The sequence below is a fragment of the Ilyonectria robusta genome, assembly GCF_021365365.1.
Source record: "Ilyonectria robusta strain PMI_751 chromosome Unknown BGZ61scaffold_15, whole genome shotgun sequence".
NCBI lineage: Eukaryota > Fungi > Ascomycota > Sordariomycetes > Hypocreales > Nectriaceae > Ilyonectria > Ilyonectria robusta.
The window spans coordinates 211,975-230,445 of NW_025764449.1; the positions used below are offsets into that span (position 1 = coordinate 211,975).

Consider the following 18,471-nt stretch of genomic DNA (forward strand, 5'->3'; position numbering starts at 1 on the left):
ATGACTACCTACCACTAGAGGCCGGTTACGCTGTCGCGCCCGACGGCATGCATCACGTCGCTGCTTCAACCTACATGGGGGCTGTTCCGGAGAGATGATAGACTGGTGGTTCAGCTGGATGCACGACACTCAGCAGTACAAGTTATGGCATCCGAGGGACCACGTGTTTTCGGATTGGAAGGGTCCGACTGGGAACAATTCCTCCTACATTAGTAAGTTTCAGGAGTTTATTGTACGCTCTTTCGTTTTGTTGCCTTCTAACAAGAGGCTCTCCTCTGAATCACCAGGCGGCCAGCATCAAGTGCACGAATATATCGGCGGGCAATTCGCCAAGCTGGCAGTCTCATTTAAGGATCCGTCTGTATACTTCGGAGCCAGCTGGAAGGAGGACTTCAGGCGCGCCGGATACTCAACCGCTGTTTGCGCACGAACAGGCGACTTGAAAGATGACGGCTCCGTCACATATATAGGTCATCTGATCCACCTGATCAAGGAAGAACCAGATGGCTGCCGCATGCGCTCTCGTTTCTGGATGGGTGACGTTGACGGTATTACTGAGCTCGAGAAGCGAGCGGCCCTTACGCCACCAAACATGTTGGCTGGATTAGTGAAGCACGCCACGGAAGAAATGGCCATTCTAGCTACTCGTCTTCCCTCTTTGTACCTCGATTTCCGCCCTCGGGCTACAGGCTCGGCTAGAATTGGTCATGAAGGGGGCATGGCTATGTTTTGTTAATGAATTAGCCAAAGAGAAGCAGAGCCAGAAGCACCAGTCTTCAGATGGTTCTTTGTTTCGAGGAGGGACAAGCATTGCCAAGTTCTAGGTGTTACATGACGGGACAGGGAGTCGAGCAGAGTCTGTCTTTATCCCATACGTGTCAAATCTTGTGTCATGTATCGCTCACAATTTAAGCATTTTATATCCCGTCAGTACTTTACAAATTGGCTTCAACACCAAGCCACTGTCGTATCACCTAGAGCAAAGTCGTTGCAGTTTTTTGCTACCCTACGCTTCAATCTCCTCCTCTCAATAAATCTAAGCGCAGCATAACATTCCTATTATTCACAAGACTGACTTCATCGAAATCTTCAAGTCTGTCAGCCGACTTAGCCGTGTCAGTGGCTAACCAGTCAGCGCTAGGTTACTTCAGAATAAGCGAACCCCTGATCGACATGTGAATCGGATCTAATTAAAGAGTCAGCGACTAAAGTTCTGCCCTAGTAGACCGCCTCGTAGTCCTTCAGTTTAATGGTGAGTCATTTAATAGGCTCTTCGTTCGTCCTCAAGTCCTTGATCAATAATGGCAACCATGTCCCCAAGCATCTATCAACCCCTTAGCAGCGACCCCAGAAGTATGCGAGTTGTCCGTCTCGCGCCATCAAACAATTTCGGGCACATTTCCATCGCTGCACAATTGACTGAAACAACTTGGGATCATTATAATTACGAGGCTCTGAGCTACTGCTGGGGCAAGCCTGACAAAAGCAAAACTATCCTTCTAAACGGAGAACAATACCGTGTCACAGAAGATTTGCATGAGGCGTTGCTCGAGTTCAGCCTAGCGGATACCAGCAGAGCGTTATGGGTAAGCTTCTAGAGCCAGAATTACTTGTCATTCATATCTAAGTGTGAAGATCGATGCAATTTGTATCAACCAGGAAGACCAGCAAGAGAAGAGTAGTCAGGTGCAGAGAATGAAAGAAATCTATCGCAACGCCAAAGGTGTTCTTGTTTGGGTTGGCAAAGCAAAGGAGCACACCGACTTGGCGTTGAAACAAGCGAAAAGACTACTCGCCTGTGATGATTTTGACACTCAGCAAGCGATCTGGAACGAGCCGAATGAGTGGATTAAAGGCCTCAACGAAATCATCGCAAGACCAGTACGACAGATACTAAACTGAAAGTGCTTGCGGATGCTGACGAGTGCGAGTAGTACTGGTCTCGCGCCTGGACAGTGCAGGAAGTTGTGGTTTCAGAGACCGCATTGCTACGCTGCGGTTCTCACGAACTGCCATTCTTCGAATTTTCACGGTTCTTGCTTCAACAACAAACACGAAACCACGTCAAAGTCGGATATGCTATATCTAGCTATTTGGAAATGATTTCCGAAATGCGAAAGGCCTCGTATCAAGACCCACCAGCGGGTCCCTTTGGGCTTGCCTACAAACTTCGTCACCGCCAATGCACAGTTGTACATGACAGAGTCTACGCCTTCCTCGGGTTGCTGAAATCCACAGAATTTCTGAGCACGGGGGAGTTCTCAGTCGACTATACCATGGATGCTGCCGAACTGTGGATGACATTTGCCAAAGACACCATGTCCAGGTTTAACACGCTCATCCCACTCATACTCGCCGAGAATTCTCGGTCCTTGGAGGCGCGTTGGTGCTACGACTGGTCAAAAAAGGTGTACGAACCAAATTCCCACCTGCACGAAAGACTCTTGTTCTGGACAGGAGGGCTCGATAGTCCCAACTTCTATCCTCTGCAATCGCCCAGTCATTCAGCGGCAGACGGATTACCGGCACGTATTCGAGTCGACACAGGGGCACCGTCCGTCGTATCAGCTCAAGGATTCGCAATCAGCAAGATCACCAAGGTAGGAACCAGTGTGGGCTCGTTCCTGATTGGTTTTGGACGGCCCAACTACGTCCATCTTTTTAAAGAATGGGAATCTCTAGTTGGGGGTCCCTGGAAGGATCCACAAATGGCAAAGAAATTTGCGCGCACCGTCACAGGCGGCTCCTGGTCCAAGGAGCCAGAGGATTGGAGGGTATGGAATACCAAGGATTACTCGGAAAAGGCGTGGAGCTTAGGTTGGCTCGGGAATGAGTCCTTTCAAGACCACATCTCAACAACAGGCTACGAAATGAGTCGCCATCTTGAACTCCCGGACACCGACGATCATTCAAGATACAATCGCATCAGGGACGACGCTTGCGAGGGGCGAAGGATCTTCTTGCTGGAGAATGGAGACTTTGGCCTTGGCCCAGAAAGCATCCAGGTTGGGGACCATGTTGCGATTCTTCTGGGCAGTGAAGTTCCACTTGTTTTACACAGACGTGATCATGGTGACATTCTCCGGAGGTTAGTTGATTTGGAGAACAAGAGGAAGCTCTTCAAGTCTACCTGGAAACTCGTCGGCCAGGCTTACGTACATGATTCGATGAATTATGAGGGCAATCTGGAACACGATATTCGTGATGGCCGAGTAGTTCTTGAAGAGTATCTTCTCGATTAGCCCCCAGTCTTCACTTGACAGTCATGTCAGCGCTTTCAATAACCATTTTGGCCGCGACATCTTCAGTCCCTTTCCTGTCCTTAGTGTAGACTGCCTCATTTTAAATGCCTGTATTTGAGGCGATCTCTGATCCTCCGTTAATAGATCTCGTCAACCAGGTGCACCGTGCATCGCACCCAGAGTTGACCCAAGCTCCGACCGAGCTACATTACCTCTATTCAGCCCAGCTTTAAGCCATTCAATCTCCTTGCCTTTAGCCTTCCCCAGTAGTAGTCATTGTCTCCAATACTGTCTGCCTACCCTGCGGTGTTCTGTTACTGTGTACTGTGCTCGGTACTCTCGCCATGCCCTCTCGAGTACTGCGTCGCCTAGCACTATAAAACATGCTCCTTCTCCCCAAGTTTCCCAATCAATAGTAATATGTTCAATGCTCTCCTCCAGACCCCTTGGTTTGCTTCCAATATCTGGTGGCTTGAGAATGTTTTCCAACCACCGGTGGAGACCCAACAAGAGGCCCGAGGGTGAAGAACGAGTCCTTCACGGCCAGTGTAATACATTAGGGGGCATCCATATTGATGTAAACGTTCACAGCCATGAACCTCAGCTTGTGCTGGTCCCGTCGAATCAGGTGGGCGTCCGGTGGACTGTGCAGTGTACGGCCCTGTGCTGTATATTATGCATCATGCCATCATCCCGAACATTGCACCTGTGATTGTGCACGTTCTATACCTGGTCATTGCGGTATGTGAGGCGTTGTTGTCCATCGGATAATAAAGAGATCGGATGGATCTAGCAGCGTTGCGCTTCTCTCGATCTCCCATCCTCGATCTCATATCCATCCCTTTGGATGCCTCTTCGTTTCTACGTGCAGCCATTGCTTTAGTTTTACGTCGTCTTGGCTTGCACCTTGGTGATTTCAATGCAACAATATAGGGACTCACACACTGCTATGTCTGTGTCGGCTTTGATCTCCCTTGCTTCACCTGCACATGCCTCGGTATCCATGCGGGGTAGTGATGGCTTCATCACAGGTGTCGATCGCCACCGGCCTAGCCCCATGCCAAGCTTTTTTTGACCAGGTTAATAGCCAGCCAGAGCCAAAGACTCCGAAGCATCCGGAACCTCTCGGCTGTCCGAGGTCATCCGAGGTCATAGCATTTTTCTCGTCTATAAGACTGACTCAAAGACCATCATTACATAGGGAGAATGTAGAGTCTCTCGCACCTACGATCATTTTCATCTTCTAGACGCAACATAAATAGATAAGTCAATCAAATGGTGAGTAATGCTTATTGACCACAGCAAGGTTGAATACATAGTCCGATACTAGGCTGGCAGGTCCAGGAAACGTGATTGCAACCCCTGGTATAGTCGCTGACTTGTGTCAGCATAAGCACCTTTATTTGTAACTTAAACGAAAGGAGGGAGTCTGTGACAACACAATGAAACTTCAAAATTAAGAAAGCAGGGAAAGATTCACTTTGAGGTAAAACCATGATACTAGCCTGCATAGTGGTATACCTGGACCCATTGCCTCCTCCAAATGGCAGCAGCGAATGACGGCTAACTTAAAAAGACGGAGCTACTCCGGAATTCCGGTCGTTGAGTTTGAGGATGCATTCCTAGTCACTACACGCTTGCGGGGAAGAGCAGCATTGTTTCATGCCTCGGTGCCGAGGGGTGAATGATGTTCTACCCCGCATATTGAATCTAGTAAATATAAATCCCTTTGTGGGATCAGTTCGCTCACTTTTACCCTGCTCTCTCCCACCCAGTTGAAATATTGAAACATGGCATTGACTAAGCCAATCCTTTATAAGTTTTGGACTATTCTTGTCCCTATATTTGTCGCATACGTTTATGGCCCGTTAGTCTATCGCCATTTGACTGTGTTTGGTATTTTGCGGCGAACACACCCGACACTTACCAATCCCGAAGACATTATTACCATTCAAGATACCACGCACTGCGAGGATCTCCACTACTATTCACCACGTCAAATTCTCTTTACAGCATGTGAAGATACTTTTCTCACAAGGTTCTCATGGTTTCCACCGCTTGAGGTATTCGACAACCCTGCCGTCACTCATGAGGCACGTGGCTCGATACACGTTATTGATCTGGAGGCAAGTCGTACGCCCCCGACTGGAGATCAACACTGGACCATGAAGTCTCGTCGCCTTCGTTTTACGAATTTCGATGGCCCTTTCGTCACGCATGGGATTGATGTGCTCCCAGATCCCGAGTCTGCAAATGGGGATGCAGTGTACATATTTGCTGTCAACCATGTTCCAAACATGGAGCGTGTTGATGTGAATACAGACTCAACAGATCGCCTTGGATCCAAACCGCCACATCGAAAGTCTCATTCGCGGATCGAGGTTTTCCATCATACCCTCGGGTCGGATTCAGTTCACCACATCCGTTCAGTGCGGCACCCGTTAATTGCCACACCGAATGACATTTTTGCGATTGGGAAAGCATCATTTTATATCACCAATGACCATTACTATCCCGAAGGTCCCTTGCGTGCTGTTGAAATCATGTACTTTGGCGCTAAATGGTCAAACATTGTCCAAGTTCAGTTTTCTGTAAATACAGGGGCTCAAGCAGGCCTCGAAACCGGCGTCAACGCGTCTGTCGTGCTATCCGAGCTACACAACAACAACGGTTTAGGGCATGGACGATCTCCCAGCGAATTGCTCATAGGTAGCGCTGCTAGTGGAACCCTCCATTTTGCACGATTACCTGGAGACGCAGACACCGCAATTGAAGTCGTTGACTCTATTCCGTTTGACTCGACCATCGACAACCCCACCTACTTCTCCGATCCATTCGCCAATTCTACTTACGACGCTTCCGGATACGTCATTGCCGGCTTGCCGAGAGCTATAGACCTTACCGCAACCGCCAGGGATCCTGGGGGAAAGGATGGGGCAATGGTGTGGTACGTGAAGCAAAAAATACCAGATTCTAGTATTGTGAATGAGTCTAGGACTGGTAGCTGGGAGAAGCGACTCCTTTTTCAGGACGATGGAGAGAGAATCCGGAGTGCTAGTACAGCCCTACTGGTTGCCATTGATCCAAGGATTGAAGGTCCGCAGCGTAAGGCATGGCTTTTTATTACGGGTCCCTGGTCAGAAAACATGATAGCTGTCAAGATTGACATCTGAGGGATATGTCTTTTACATGGACATTAAACTTTAAGCATTAATTTGTTGAATTCGGGTCACCTATCACGTTGACTTGAATGCTTTCAATAATATCCTGTCAAACAGCTTTATCTTGCAACATTATGCAGCTTCCATCACCGTACTTAATCCAGTTGAGCAGTTCAATATTGCAATCTTGCACTCGATTAATATGTCTGGACAGTATGCATTGGAATTGGTTATATGATGATTCACAACTGACATCAGAGGTTGGGATATGAATGTTCCTGTTTTAAACGATGAACGGTCTGGCCAAATATGATCCGGAAATAACAATAACGGCTGACACAACATGACGAACCACCTAGCGTACGGCAAAACGAGAATAGCGACTCGATTGCGCCTTAATCGCTGATGTTTTCTGCCGACAGTCCGTCACTACCTTTGTGGGAAATTAGCTCCGTTGGGCAAACAATTATATCGACAAAATTGTAGAACGGATGGCAACCATTTCATGCGCCGCTTAAAGAAGGCCAGTTACTCAACAATCCCATTAATTTTAATCTCTGCAAACTTTTACACCGAGTGATTCTCAGCACGCCAATTAATTATGACCCGATCCCGCGCCGTCCTGGTGACGGGAGCAAATTAATATAACTTCTGTCTGCTCCCTCAAGGTGAGCAAGTTGCCGGCACGACAATCGTGTATTGTGAAATGCTTCACCAGGATCATGTAATATTATAGGTAAGACAAAAACAATCGCACGCTTAAGTCCTCCAATATTCTTCTTCGTATGATCATCCATACGCGTCAATTGGCTGGCCTGCAGCTGGCCCGGACCTGCGTCAATCTGGCTGACAAGCTGCAGGGCTTGGCTGTGATGATCAGCATGTTTTTATTCCTGCCAAGACTGCCACCTTGGCTGTCATGTCCAGTGGAGTGTGTCTAGGGCGACTTATTTTAGTACCTGGGGCCATAGCCACATGGACAATGCTTGGCGATGAGTCTATCCCGACCGCGTTCAATTCAGGACGGACTTTGAGACCTTTTAAGATGCACTAGCTTTGCAGCGACAAGGTCCCCATGCTTCAGTGTGATAAGACTCGATTTTCGTTGGTTGGTCATCATAGCGGGAGAATATGTGCCTAGATAATCATCGGCCAACCTCGTCATCAATCGGTTAGGTTCTACACTCTTTCTACCACCGCGTTCATCATGGACAGACCAACTCGCATCCAAGGAATGGAGCTTGGTAAAACCTGGATTGTGGTAGCGCAGCCTAGGCGCCGTGGCCCTTGCATTCGGAACATGGCGGGTTTCACAAACATTCAGCTGGGCGTTCAATATATGCGCCAATACTGGAAACCGAATGGCCTCGGCCTACCCCAGTTCGGCTTTCCAGACCCATGCTCAGTACAGGTCTCTTTTTCTGCGTGTTCTCGTGTGCCTAGACGGAAAAAGTAAGGTTGGGCCCGCACTGGAGCCCAGGCAAGGCTGAATTGCCCTTGTTTTTACGACGGCCAGCAGCAAGGACCGATGGATGTTCTCGTTGGATCAAGGACACGTGGGCCAAGAATTAGACGCTGTCACTGTCCTAGACCCGCATTCCTGCATGGCATGGACGGTTTCTCAACAGATGACCTGCACTGGAGATTTCTAATCAAGGCACAAGATAACGTCGGCAGGCAGTTGGCCTCCTTTCCCGCGCGGGGTTTTCTGCCTTGCCGTGCTGTTGCGTGCGGCTGAAGCGTGCAGCTAACGGAACGTGGCTAGTCCGACATTCGTATCCAGTTGCAAAGCTTCAGCTGCAAGGCGCCCTCTGTACTCTGTAACGCTAGCAAGGTTCTAGACCGGTCGAGCAGCGCGAGGATGAGGATGTTTATCCAGGCTCCGCTGTCGTACAATTATCCCTCTTCTCTGGGCTCCTCATCTCTCTTCTTGCTCCGTCGTCGCTGTTGTACGTGTAGCTGTGAGTGATCCAGCTACGGATATCAAGATGCCTTTCGACTTCAAGTCCTACGATGAAAAGTGCAACGGCCTCACACCCGAAGAGCTCCAGCGGGAATGGCAGCACTACACGCGCCTTATCTCCGGCGCTGCCACCTCGACAGCAGTGTCGGGTATTGCGGTCCCCTTCACCCTAGGCGTGTCGACTATCGGCGTGGCCATGGCCGCACCGGCGATCCACAACGCCCGCAAGAAGCGTGAGATCATCGAGAAGCACCTCAACAAGCACAACGCGACGCATACGACTCGGAAGCGCGATGTGCTGGGAAGCGTGGCGTTTAGCGGCACCATCGGCGTGGTGACGCTGGGCGTTGGCTCGATGGGCGCCGACGCTGTTGCTACAACCGGAGCGGAACATGGAATAAGTGCCATTATGGAAAACGACACTGCCATCAAAATCGTCACCCACGCGGCGCTGGACGGGGCGGGAATGGCGGCCGAACATGCCCACACGAAACACCTCAAGAAGAAGGACGCCTTCAAGGCATTCAAGGCCGCTGGTGTGTTCAACGCCGTCAAAGACGCCAAAGCAGCCGAGGCTGGCTATTCAATCTCACCGTACAATCCCCAAGGAGTCAGCGGCGGGAGCAGCTCCTCCAACCCGCTTCCTCCCCCGTCCGAGCCGCTTCCACCTCCTCCTTACAACGTCGCCGTTGGCCAGACGCAGTTCCAGCCGGGTTACTTTCCCAGCCAGAATGCGTATGCTCCGGATTACAAGGCGCCGATGTCTCAATCGCAGGTCGTCCAAGACCCGCAGCTGATGACACCGGCAGTCTACGGGCAGCAACCTACAACTCCGCAGCACTTTTCTCAGGTCCCACCTCCACCGACCGATCCAGCCGCGACAAGTACATTCCCGGCCGTTCCAGTTCCAGCATCGTACCAACAAACATCAAGCGGAGGATATCCCTCTTACACTGGGCAGACCGCTCAAGGCTATCAGCCCGCCGTGCCGCAACAAACGACGACGCTCTATCCACAGAGCACAGGTTCATCCACGCTCCCAGCATACAACCCAACTGCGCCGTCTGGAGTCTACGACATGAAATCAATGAATGAAGCTCTTCCAACCCAGAGCTCGGCCATGGCCACGTCATATCAGCAACCACCCCAGGGAACGCCAGCGGTTCCTCACGGACGTTCCCAGTCGATTTCCCAGCCAACTCCACAGGCTCACCCGAGCACCCCAGTGCAACCCAACCATACCGGCCAGACTGACCAATTGCCGATGGGATACCCACCGCCCGTTCAACCAATATCGCAACCGCAGTCTGCAACTCCAGTGCTGTCATCCCAGTCATATGTTTCCGGCCAGAGCTATGTTGCGGAGCCAAGCGCACCGCAAGTTCACAACCCAGTTCAGGCATCTGAGGGGCATGCTATGCAACACACGCCAGAGTATCAGACACCAGCTACACAGAGACTGCAAGGTTATCAAGACTACTCCAGCTACACATCACCGCAGCAAACAGGCACTTATCAAGGGACAAACCAGGCGCCGCCGCCGCCACCACCTGAGAGCTCGACAAGGAGGGACTCGGCCATCAGTACTTTGCAACATTCATTCACTCCTCAGCAATACGCACCTGCACCACAACAGGGGTATTCCTATTCCACCACGCCTGCTCAGCCCCAGCAACCCCAGTTTCTTCCTCCGCTTCCTCCTCCACCTGGCCCTCCTCCATCTGGTCCTGTTTCTCAACCCCCAGCGGCTTTTAATGCCACTCAAACTCAGCAATACAGTACTGGAGCATACTCTGCGCTTCAATCACCCGTGGTTCAGAATCAGCAACAGTACCAACCCATTGCTCCACCGCAGCCATACCAGCAGCAGTACCAGCAGCAGCCGAACTATCCGCCAACCCCAATCTCCTTGCCCAATCAACCTCCAGTTTCGCAGCATCAACAGCAGTACCAACCGAATGCTCCCCCACAACAATACCAGCCACAGTACCAGCAACAACCGCAATCCTACAACTACCCGCCAACCCCAGCCTCCTTGCCCAGCCAAACCCCCATGATGCATCAACACACTGGCTCGAGTTACTTCCCGCCTCCCCCAACTACGAAACAATCACAGCCGATAAACGCACCGCAGCAGGAACAACAGCCCTGGAATGGACAAGTGCCTGGGCACATGCCGTACACGCCAGCTACGAGCCCAGGAACTATGTGGCAACCACAAGCGATAAGCCAAATATATCCCCAGCATCAGCAGTAGTGTTTAGAGTACATAGATAACGGTTGCGGTCAATGAATATTTAACGATATCTTTTCAATTCTGGTATGAGAAATCTCATTTTACTCACAAATTCTACTGGTTTGGAGCTGAAGCACCGGCTCAATGGCGCAAATGAAGCCATCAGATCTGCGTATCCTTTCTTCCTTTCAGTCTCTCAAAGGGGTATTAGTACTCTATCTTACATGTATTCTATCCTTCACATCTTCATCCCGGCTTCTATCACAAGTCCACCGTATCAACCTCCACATCAGAGGTGATCAAGGAGCCCTTTGGGACACACCTCCAACGCGATCAATCTCCACTCCTCCCACTGCCGAAGCAAGAGTGGATGCACGTTGGGTTTCAATTCACTCACTGTCCAAATATCATACTTCCACGGTTTGCCAACCGCGGTAAAGTGGATAACATAGGACTGAGCGAGAAGATGATCCAAGTCTTCGGCAGACGCAGGTTGTGAGGGCTCAGGTGGCGCAGAGTCTGAGGTGGCGACTTTGGGTGTAAACCACGGGGGAAGAGTCCAGTCTTCCCAATGGTTGTTCAGTACAATGTACGAACCAGGGAGTCGAACAGCTAGATCTCCAAAAAGAGCGTTGACAACGTCCATGTCGTACTGGTGCGGTGGAAGAGTCGCGACTGTCTGCTGTATTTGGCTCCACAGCTTTGGTGTGGGCTGTATAAGCATGAGAGTGCTGCTCAGGAACGAATCGTCGAGCCAGTAAGCTCTCGGGGCGACAAGATCTGCTGGCGGCAGGTCGAAAAGGTGATCGAGATTTTTCAAAATGAGTTGATCTGCATCGAGTACGACGACACGATTTAGACTTTGGTCAATCTCGTGCATCCTGAATGCGCTGAGCTTGAGTAAACAGCCGCGGTAGTATTGACTGCTGGCGGAATGAAGAGGCATGGGATTCTCTCTGACGACCTCTGCACCCAGGGTCTTGAAAGAAGAGCGGTACTTGGAAGAGACATCCTTGGACACTAGGACAATGATGCGATGCTTTGAGTGGTGAACGGCCTTGAGCAGATGGATATTAACCAACACCGAGCAAGCATATGCGTCCTGGGCAGCGTAAAAGACGTAGGCATTAGGGCTACCTCCTGCGAGTCGTGCTCCCTCCGAGAACCCATAATCACGGGTGAGGAGAATAAAGACCAGGATCAAGCATGCCAGAAATACCCATACTTTTATAACGGGGTTAGTTCGTTGGAATCGATGGCGAAACCGCATGTCGTAATGCAGCTACTGGTTGAGATGTCGGGGAAAGGATCTCTGAATTTCCGTCATCGCGAGTGAAAGTGTCAGTTTCACCCATGTTGGTTGTTAGTCAGCTTCTCAGGGGTACTGCTCCGAACCAATCAGATACTAGGACTCATCATTCAGTCTGTTATCAATCAATTTACTGCTGCCCGGTTTATTGATGAATCCTACCACTATTTCCCTTTTTCATTTCAGTGATAGTTCTCCTAAGAATCCATACTGCTCTGCCCTACAATTATCCTTGCTATTCGACCCTGCTTCCGTACTCTCTGTGATGCTTCACCATTCCAGCAATAACACAGGCCAAGTGGGTACAATACATCAACCTGACCAGTCAGCGTCTTGCGATAAACTCCTCTGTCATTACCTTTGTTCCCTCAGACCACGTTAAAACAATGACGTAGATAACAAGTGTATCCTTGGCACGAGAAGCCGTAATAATGGCCAAGCGTCCGACATGTAAAGGCGAAAGGGACCCTGCGATGCAGCTCTCCCTTCCTGTTCGACCTGTATCTTTCTCAATCTGCCTGCTCGGGAGATAAATAGGCCAACTACGCGTGTGAACGGAATAACCATACAGCCTAACAGGCCTTGACAAATATGCTCAAAGTGCCTGCTTCTTGGCCGCGCGCGTCTAACAATGCATCTGTCTGCTTTTCGCGCCCTGGTATATTGTGCATGAAACTCGGGGCTTTTAAAATCAGCCAAGGCCAAAGCCAAGGATAAAAAGAACAAGATGACGTAAAGAATTCCAAGCTGATCGCCCCCAACTTATTTCTGTATTTTTTAGTGGATGCCTATGCAAGTCTGCAGATGGCTTTTCTTATTCTCCCTTATTTACTCGTTGCTACAGGATAATTCTTGCAGTAGAAAACCTCTACTTCGTATTATCTTACGACGCGTCGCAAAGCTAAAAATAAATGAAACATTACGCAGCCACACCTCACAGCCAAGGTAGATTCATGGGTGCTGTGGCAAGTAGCCTTATTCACCAGAGCCCGACTTTGAGGGTTATGGAGACCCCCCACACTTAGCATGAAATGACAACTCTGCTTCCTACATCACCGGGACCGGACCGCCGTCGTCTGTGAGGCGCATCACGCACAAATTACGCACCACAGCAAATCCACTTGCGTTAATCACCAAACCTTCTTGAACCTTTGTTTTAGAGAATACCCTGAAAAGGTTGCTTTTGGCTAAATAGCGACACCCACGCCTTCACTGTTCGCTTGTCAGGGCATCTGCCACTACCTCGATCAGCGGCGCAAAAGAATGTCTCAAAGTTACGACTGCGACTCGGTGTCCTCTTGTTCAGACCGAGGAGATTCACTCAGCTGCCATGAGACACTTCAAGGGGAGCTACTCGCAGACATCGATTACAACAACAGCGACGACAGTGAACAAGATGCTCACACCAAGAAGTGTGCAGACAGCCCCATGGGATCTGGCATTGACACGGGTGAACCATTCACCACCAATAAGCCTTTGCGGTCTCTCCTGCAGCAGCTTGTCTTGGACCTACTTCTAGGGTTACCAGCAATTGGCTTTTTCATCTACGCCATTTTTTTAAGCTGGAATGACGGAAAGCCTGTCGATATAGACCCTATACCGACTCTGCGGGTTGCTTCCAGTTACGGCCCCACGATTTTCCCCATCGCCTTCGCTGCCGTTGCCTCCAATTTGATGAAGGCTAGCGCTGCTTGGAAGCTGGAACGAGGCATCACAGTACTCAGCCTAGAGCTTCTAATGGGCAGTCGGACTGTCTTCAGCTCTATTACTTCGCCAATATCCCTGCGTGCCTTCAACAGCCTCACCCCGTTTATTCTAGCACTATGGGCCCTCTCTCCTCTCGGTGGCCAGGCAGCGTTACGCGTGTTTGACGTAGGGCACTCGGCTCAGGAATGGCCTTTCTGGTTTCTCAACATCCACCAAAGGTTGCCTTACATTAAGTATCAAACTGGTGTGCCATCAGCAGAGCTTGCTATATCTCTTGCAGCGTTCTCCACTGCACTTGCAAGCCCGATGCATCTCAAAACGGCAAGCCAAGACGTGTTTGGTCATGTCAAGGTACCAATGATCGAACCATATCTTGAATCAATTTCGCCAGGAAATGATGGCTGGTATGAAGTCGGGAAACTAAACAACACGACGGAAATCATTTATTCGTCCCTCTCTGGAATTCCAACGAGCCCTTCTGGTGGCTTCCAATCGCGCGCCAACTACACATTTCGATTGCAGACATCATATTTGAACACGCTATGCAGTCTGGTGGAATATTCAAATGTAACGACTTCCGAATGGAAAAAGATTATAAAGCCAGGGATATATCAGGAATGGAATCCACATACCCAGCGCAACGTCACACCTAGCAACTTCTTCAGCAACGGGAGAACACTGCTGATCGAAACCAAACCGCGCAATAATACATCGCAGAGCCCTCAGGAGTTGATTTTCACGTCTATCTCACGGGAAACAGTAACAAACGCGACATGCCAGTTGACAACAACATTTGTTGAACTGGAGGTAGCCTGTTATCGGGCGGCTTGTGCAGCTAGCTATATCCGACCCTTGAAGAGACCCGATAACGCGACCTTCCTGACGGTCCTGGATGGCTTGGATTGGTATGGTCAATCCAGTTCATCATGGCGAACTCCCATTTTCATCAGTAATTTTGTCCATGCCGGTCTCCCCCTATGGGGACCTACTCCAATGGAGCAATATTTTACAAATCCCGACTCACCATTTGAGATTGCCTATCAAAACCAACCAATATCAGTTATAGGAGATGATACTTTCTCACGACGCTTTTCCCAGCTGTTAAACACTTTCTGGATTACTAGTGTCGCTCCCTTTGATGCTATTAATAATCTTACTCTTCAAGAGCAACGCCCAATTGGCTTCGATATATCAGACACTGCTTCAGGATATCTAAAGACCAATGGTACCAGGACCTCCGACACGCCAGTGCTGAAGGTTCATAGAGTCTGGCTTGGTATTCTTGTTATGGCCTCTCTAGCTACGCTGCTCGCTGCATTCTCCGCATCAATCCTTAATGTGCTGCGACGCGGTCCAGACATCCTAGATTTCACCACCAGTCTTATAAGGGACACACCCTATATGAATGTTGATACTCCAGCTATCCCCATGCAAAATGGTGTAGAGTATACGAGGAAGCTAAGACACATCCGTATCTGCTTAGGTGATGTCAAAACTGAACAGGGCACGGAACACATTGCTATTGGGACTATGGATAAGGCAGTGCCGTTACGAGAGCGGGAATTTCGTTACCAGCAAGTCACAACATCACGCAACGGATCTCACGATACAACGCGTCACATTCGTAACGGGCTGAGTCCGGCAACCGACAGATGACAAGAATGAGGTTGTCAAGAGGAAATTTGGGGTCGTACGCACTGGATATGAGGAGCAGATACTCTGGCGCTTTGTCTTACTGTCCTTTATGCCGTTTAATTATGTTGTAAAAAGCCCAGGGCTTCGCTGGCCAGGGGCACTGTTGATCCAATCACTTTATGATAGATGCGTTGTCCCGCGATGATGTCTTCCATGTGATGTAGGGTAGTTGGGAAAGCATCTTCTCTATATTGCCTGACAATAGAATAACAGAACTTGACTAACACCGCGGCATATGAATGATAGTGGGTGAGGGAGTGAGAAGAGGACACTAAGAACACACAACCCACCCAGAGACAGAGCAGTGATGACCGTGATAGTGTTGTGGCGGAAAGGTCGGATAGGGTCAAGTTTGGAGTCCGGATAAATCGCGCAGCTGGGTAAAATAGATAGCTTTTTTAGCTGATACCGTTTGATCAAATGGACCTTCAATAGGTCCCCAAAGGATAAGTCAAATAACTGTCAATTGAATGAGATGCTAGAGGGATGATGCTGTCCTGAAGGTCCTGTCCGGGACCTTCCCTGGCCCCTACCCGGTACGGTATTTCCTGTTGAAGGAACCCACCAATCCTAGCCCTAGTGGCTGCAAGCATCCGATCAGATGACCTTTATCCCCGAAGACCGGAAAGCCCCGACTCAATAGATTGGAGCCATCAGCCTCTACTGTCACTCTGTAATGGGAGAAATGGTTAAACGATTTTTTTTTTTTTGAATAACCAATGTTTTAATTATATAGCAGTATATACCAAATAAGAAGTGCAAAGATAAGGATGCAGAATAATAATAGTCGCTATTAGAAACTTAATTCATTATTTTCCTATCTTTTGTCAATTTACATAACTTTAAAACTAACTATAAATGTATTTCATAGAAGACAGATTCTAGCCGACTGAACCCCGCAGAAACCCCCCGACTACAACGACACCATTACAACCCAGAGGGAGTTCAGGCCATACGAAGGGCAAATACACAACCTGAAAACCTGGGTAAGGCTGGTGACAAGATCAGTAGTACACACTCGATGGTAATATGTTGCCTCTAGGGGTAGCAGAGTGAAACTGCAGTAGGGTTTTATTCTATAACTACCTATACGAGGTTCAATGAGAAGAGTTAAGTTCTGTTATATATTTATTTTTCCGAGTGATTTATACCAAAGACATACCCGACAGTCATTGGAGACTTATCTGTTCTATAGTAATCAGCATTATATAAGTGCTGGCCGCTAATCCGTCGGCGATTCCGTAGCGTGACGGCTGATAGAACTTCAGCGCCGAAGACGTTCGGAGACTACGTCAAGGGATGTTGGCCTAGAACAGTATACCCTCCAAAGCGCAGGAAGATATAAACGATACTGCTAGGGCGCTTCGGGAATCGGTACAGACTGATCGCATTAGCTGACAAATAGCATGAGAAGAGGTGGAAGAATGGATGGGACCAGTAGTTCAATTGGCTAGGGATCCGTTAATAGAATTTAATGTAAGCAATCTAATTGTTTCGATTTGATGAGGCATCATAAAATCAGCTGATGTGGTCTATATTCCGAGCTTACTCGGGTGTAAACATTATCTCTCAAGCAATGTCCGTCGAATGATCGGCAATAACAGTTTCGTGGCGCGCTACTTTAGACGGCGGAATGTCTCTGCCGCTGGTCGTTATGACATAACTCCCCCGAGCCAACGCGAGGACGGAAGGATGGGGCTTCTCGGATCTTGCTTCAGCAGCGTGTACGAAAGCTGCGTGCGCAAAAACATTACAGTACACATCATCAGCTGTCCAACTCGGATTGGGAGTCATGGATTATTAATCGTAAAACCACATCCAGGATTTCGAGTACGCATTGCTTGATCATGCGCGATCATGATTACCAAGATGCCGGCTAGCTTATTTGCCCAAAGAGTCATTTGTAGTGTCAAGTTCCGTATGTGCTCGGAAGTAATATTTTTGCTTGCGGTTAAATATCGATTTTAATGCTGTCGTTATAGATCACCAGTGCCGAACAATACGACTTCTTTCACCCAGCCACCATCACACAGCTGTTACATCGCGCGCAAACAGGATATTCCGCAGAAGGCTAAAATGGCGACTTCCAACCTCGCGACAAAAATCATTGCGGGAGTTACGGTTGTTGACACGCCGGTTGTTCGAGCTGCTCAGGGGTATGCTCGTGCACACAGCGAGGACTTCGCCTTCAACCATGTGATGCGATCATGGATCCTTGGTGTCGTTGTCTACCAGGAGCTCCACGCGAAGGGCATTCTCCCGCAGATGGACCTAGAGGCGCACGCAATTAGCGCTATCTTCCACGATCTTGGCTGGGACTGCACAGGCGCGCTGGTTTCTCAAGACAAACGCTTCGAGGTGGATGGCGCGGAAGCCGCTCGTGCTTGGATTGAAGAGGAGCAACGCGGTGGAAGGGCGGAGCACTGGGACGAGCATAGGATCCAGTTAGTTTGGGATGCAATTGCTTTGCATACTACCGGGACGATTGCCATGTACAAACAAACAGTCGTCAAGGTCTGCGCCTTTGGGGTTAGGGCCGACATTCGAGGGCCCAATTTCGATAAAGCAGGCACGATCTCGTGGGACGTGTTCAACGCTGTCAACGAGATGTACCCTCGTCTGGATTTGGCCGATGGGATTCGCCGAGTTATCTGTGGCTTCTGCCGAGCCAAACCCACGACTACATATGGTCAGTATATACCCTTTCTCGCTCCGCTGGTGTGTTCCTGACCTAACCTCTGCGGATACAGACAATTTTCAGGTAGATTATGGCAGGGAATTTGTCGACGGCTATAAGCCGGAGGGAAGCAGGCTTCTCGATGCTGTTGAAAAGACGTTTAAGTAGGAAGTTATCACTAAGAAGAATATTATTCGCGTACCTCGCATTTCCAATTGGCACTTCCAGCGCGTCTATCTCCTAAGGCTGGCTGAATTATTCTTACTCTATTTTAGAGAATCTTATAACAGCCATAGTTTGTAAGGGTCTTGTTAATCGAAGCAATATATTGCCTTCTTTAGCTGTGTGTCGCGGCCTGGCCGCCTGTGGGACCTGGCCCATTCTTCCTCAGCGCTCGACGGGGATTCAATATTCAGTCCGAAATTCCTAGCGTTTTACCGCAAAACCAGCCGAAATTCCGATGACGACGACATCGTACGAT

The 18,471-nt window shown here is 49.3% G+C and overlaps 7 protein-coding genes across 7 annotated transcripts; 6 read left to right on the plus strand and 1 right to left on the minus strand.

Annotated features, from left to right (window-relative positions):
- Positions 1-94: 94 nt before the first annotated feature.
- Positions 95-736, plus strand: BGZ61DRAFT_534571 (uncharacterized protein; the record flags this gene model as incomplete). Its single annotated transcript, XM_046254165.1, has 2 exons — positions 95-212; positions 288-736. 2 exons carry the CDS (start codon positions 95-97, stop codon positions 734-736), a joined length of 567 nt encoding a protein of 188 aa, XP_046101802.1.
- Positions 737-1,310: 574 nt separating this feature from the next.
- Positions 1,311-3,242, plus strand: BGZ61DRAFT_534572 (heterokaryon incompatibility protein-domain-containing protein; the record flags this gene model as incomplete). The annotated part of the gene is made up of 3 exons (XM_046254166.1): positions 1,311-1,586; positions 1,636-1,881; positions 1,935-3,242. 3 exons carry the CDS (start codon positions 1,311-1,313, stop codon positions 3,240-3,242), a joined length of 1,830 nt encoding a protein of 609 aa, XP_046101803.1.
- A 1,790-nt stretch (positions 3,243-5,032) lies between these two features.
- On the plus strand, positions 5,033-6,415 carry BGZ61DRAFT_480166 (uncharacterized protein; the record flags this gene model as incomplete). The annotated part of the gene is made up of 2 exons (XM_046249162.1): positions 5,033-6,189; positions 6,220-6,415. The coding sequence occupies 2 exons, from the start codon at positions 5,033-5,035 to the stop codon at positions 6,413-6,415; spliced, it is 1,353 nt and encodes a 450-aa protein (XP_046101804.1).
- A 2,230-nt stretch (positions 6,416-8,645) lies between these two features.
- Positions 8,646-10,669, plus strand: BGZ61DRAFT_455383 (uncharacterized protein). The gene has a single exon (XM_046246372.1). The coding sequence runs from the start codon at positions 8,722-8,724 to the stop codon at positions 10,621-10,623; it is 1,902 nt and encodes a 633-aa protein (XP_046101805.1). The 5' UTR covers positions 8,646-8,721; the 3' UTR covers positions 10,624-10,669.
- On the minus strand, positions 10,670-11,762 carry BGZ61DRAFT_455384 (nucleotide-diphospho-sugar transferase). Its single transcript, XM_046246373.1, has one exon. The coding sequence runs from the start codon at positions 11,546-11,548 to the stop codon at positions 10,892-10,894; it is 657 nt and encodes a 218-aa protein (XP_046101806.1). The 5' UTR covers positions 11,549-11,762; the 3' UTR covers positions 10,670-10,891.
- A 1,566-nt stretch (positions 11,763-13,328) lies between these two features.
- Positions 13,329-15,172, plus strand: BGZ61DRAFT_394169 (uncharacterized protein; the record flags this gene model as incomplete). Its single annotated transcript, XM_046242888.1, has 1 exon — positions 13,329-15,172. A coding segment is annotated over exon 1 (1,833 nt), but the record flags the coding sequence as incomplete, so codon positions are not given.
- A 2,217-nt stretch (positions 15,173-17,389) lies between these two features.
- Positions 17,390-18,158, plus strand: BGZ61DRAFT_357162 (uncharacterized protein; the record flags this gene model as incomplete). The annotated part of the gene is made up of 2 exons (XM_046240852.1): positions 17,390-18,035; positions 18,064-18,158. The coding sequence occupies 2 exons, from the start codon at positions 17,390-17,392 to the stop codon at positions 18,156-18,158; spliced, it is 741 nt and encodes a 246-aa protein (XP_046101808.1).
- Between the last annotated feature and the right edge of the window lie 313 nt (positions 18,159-18,471).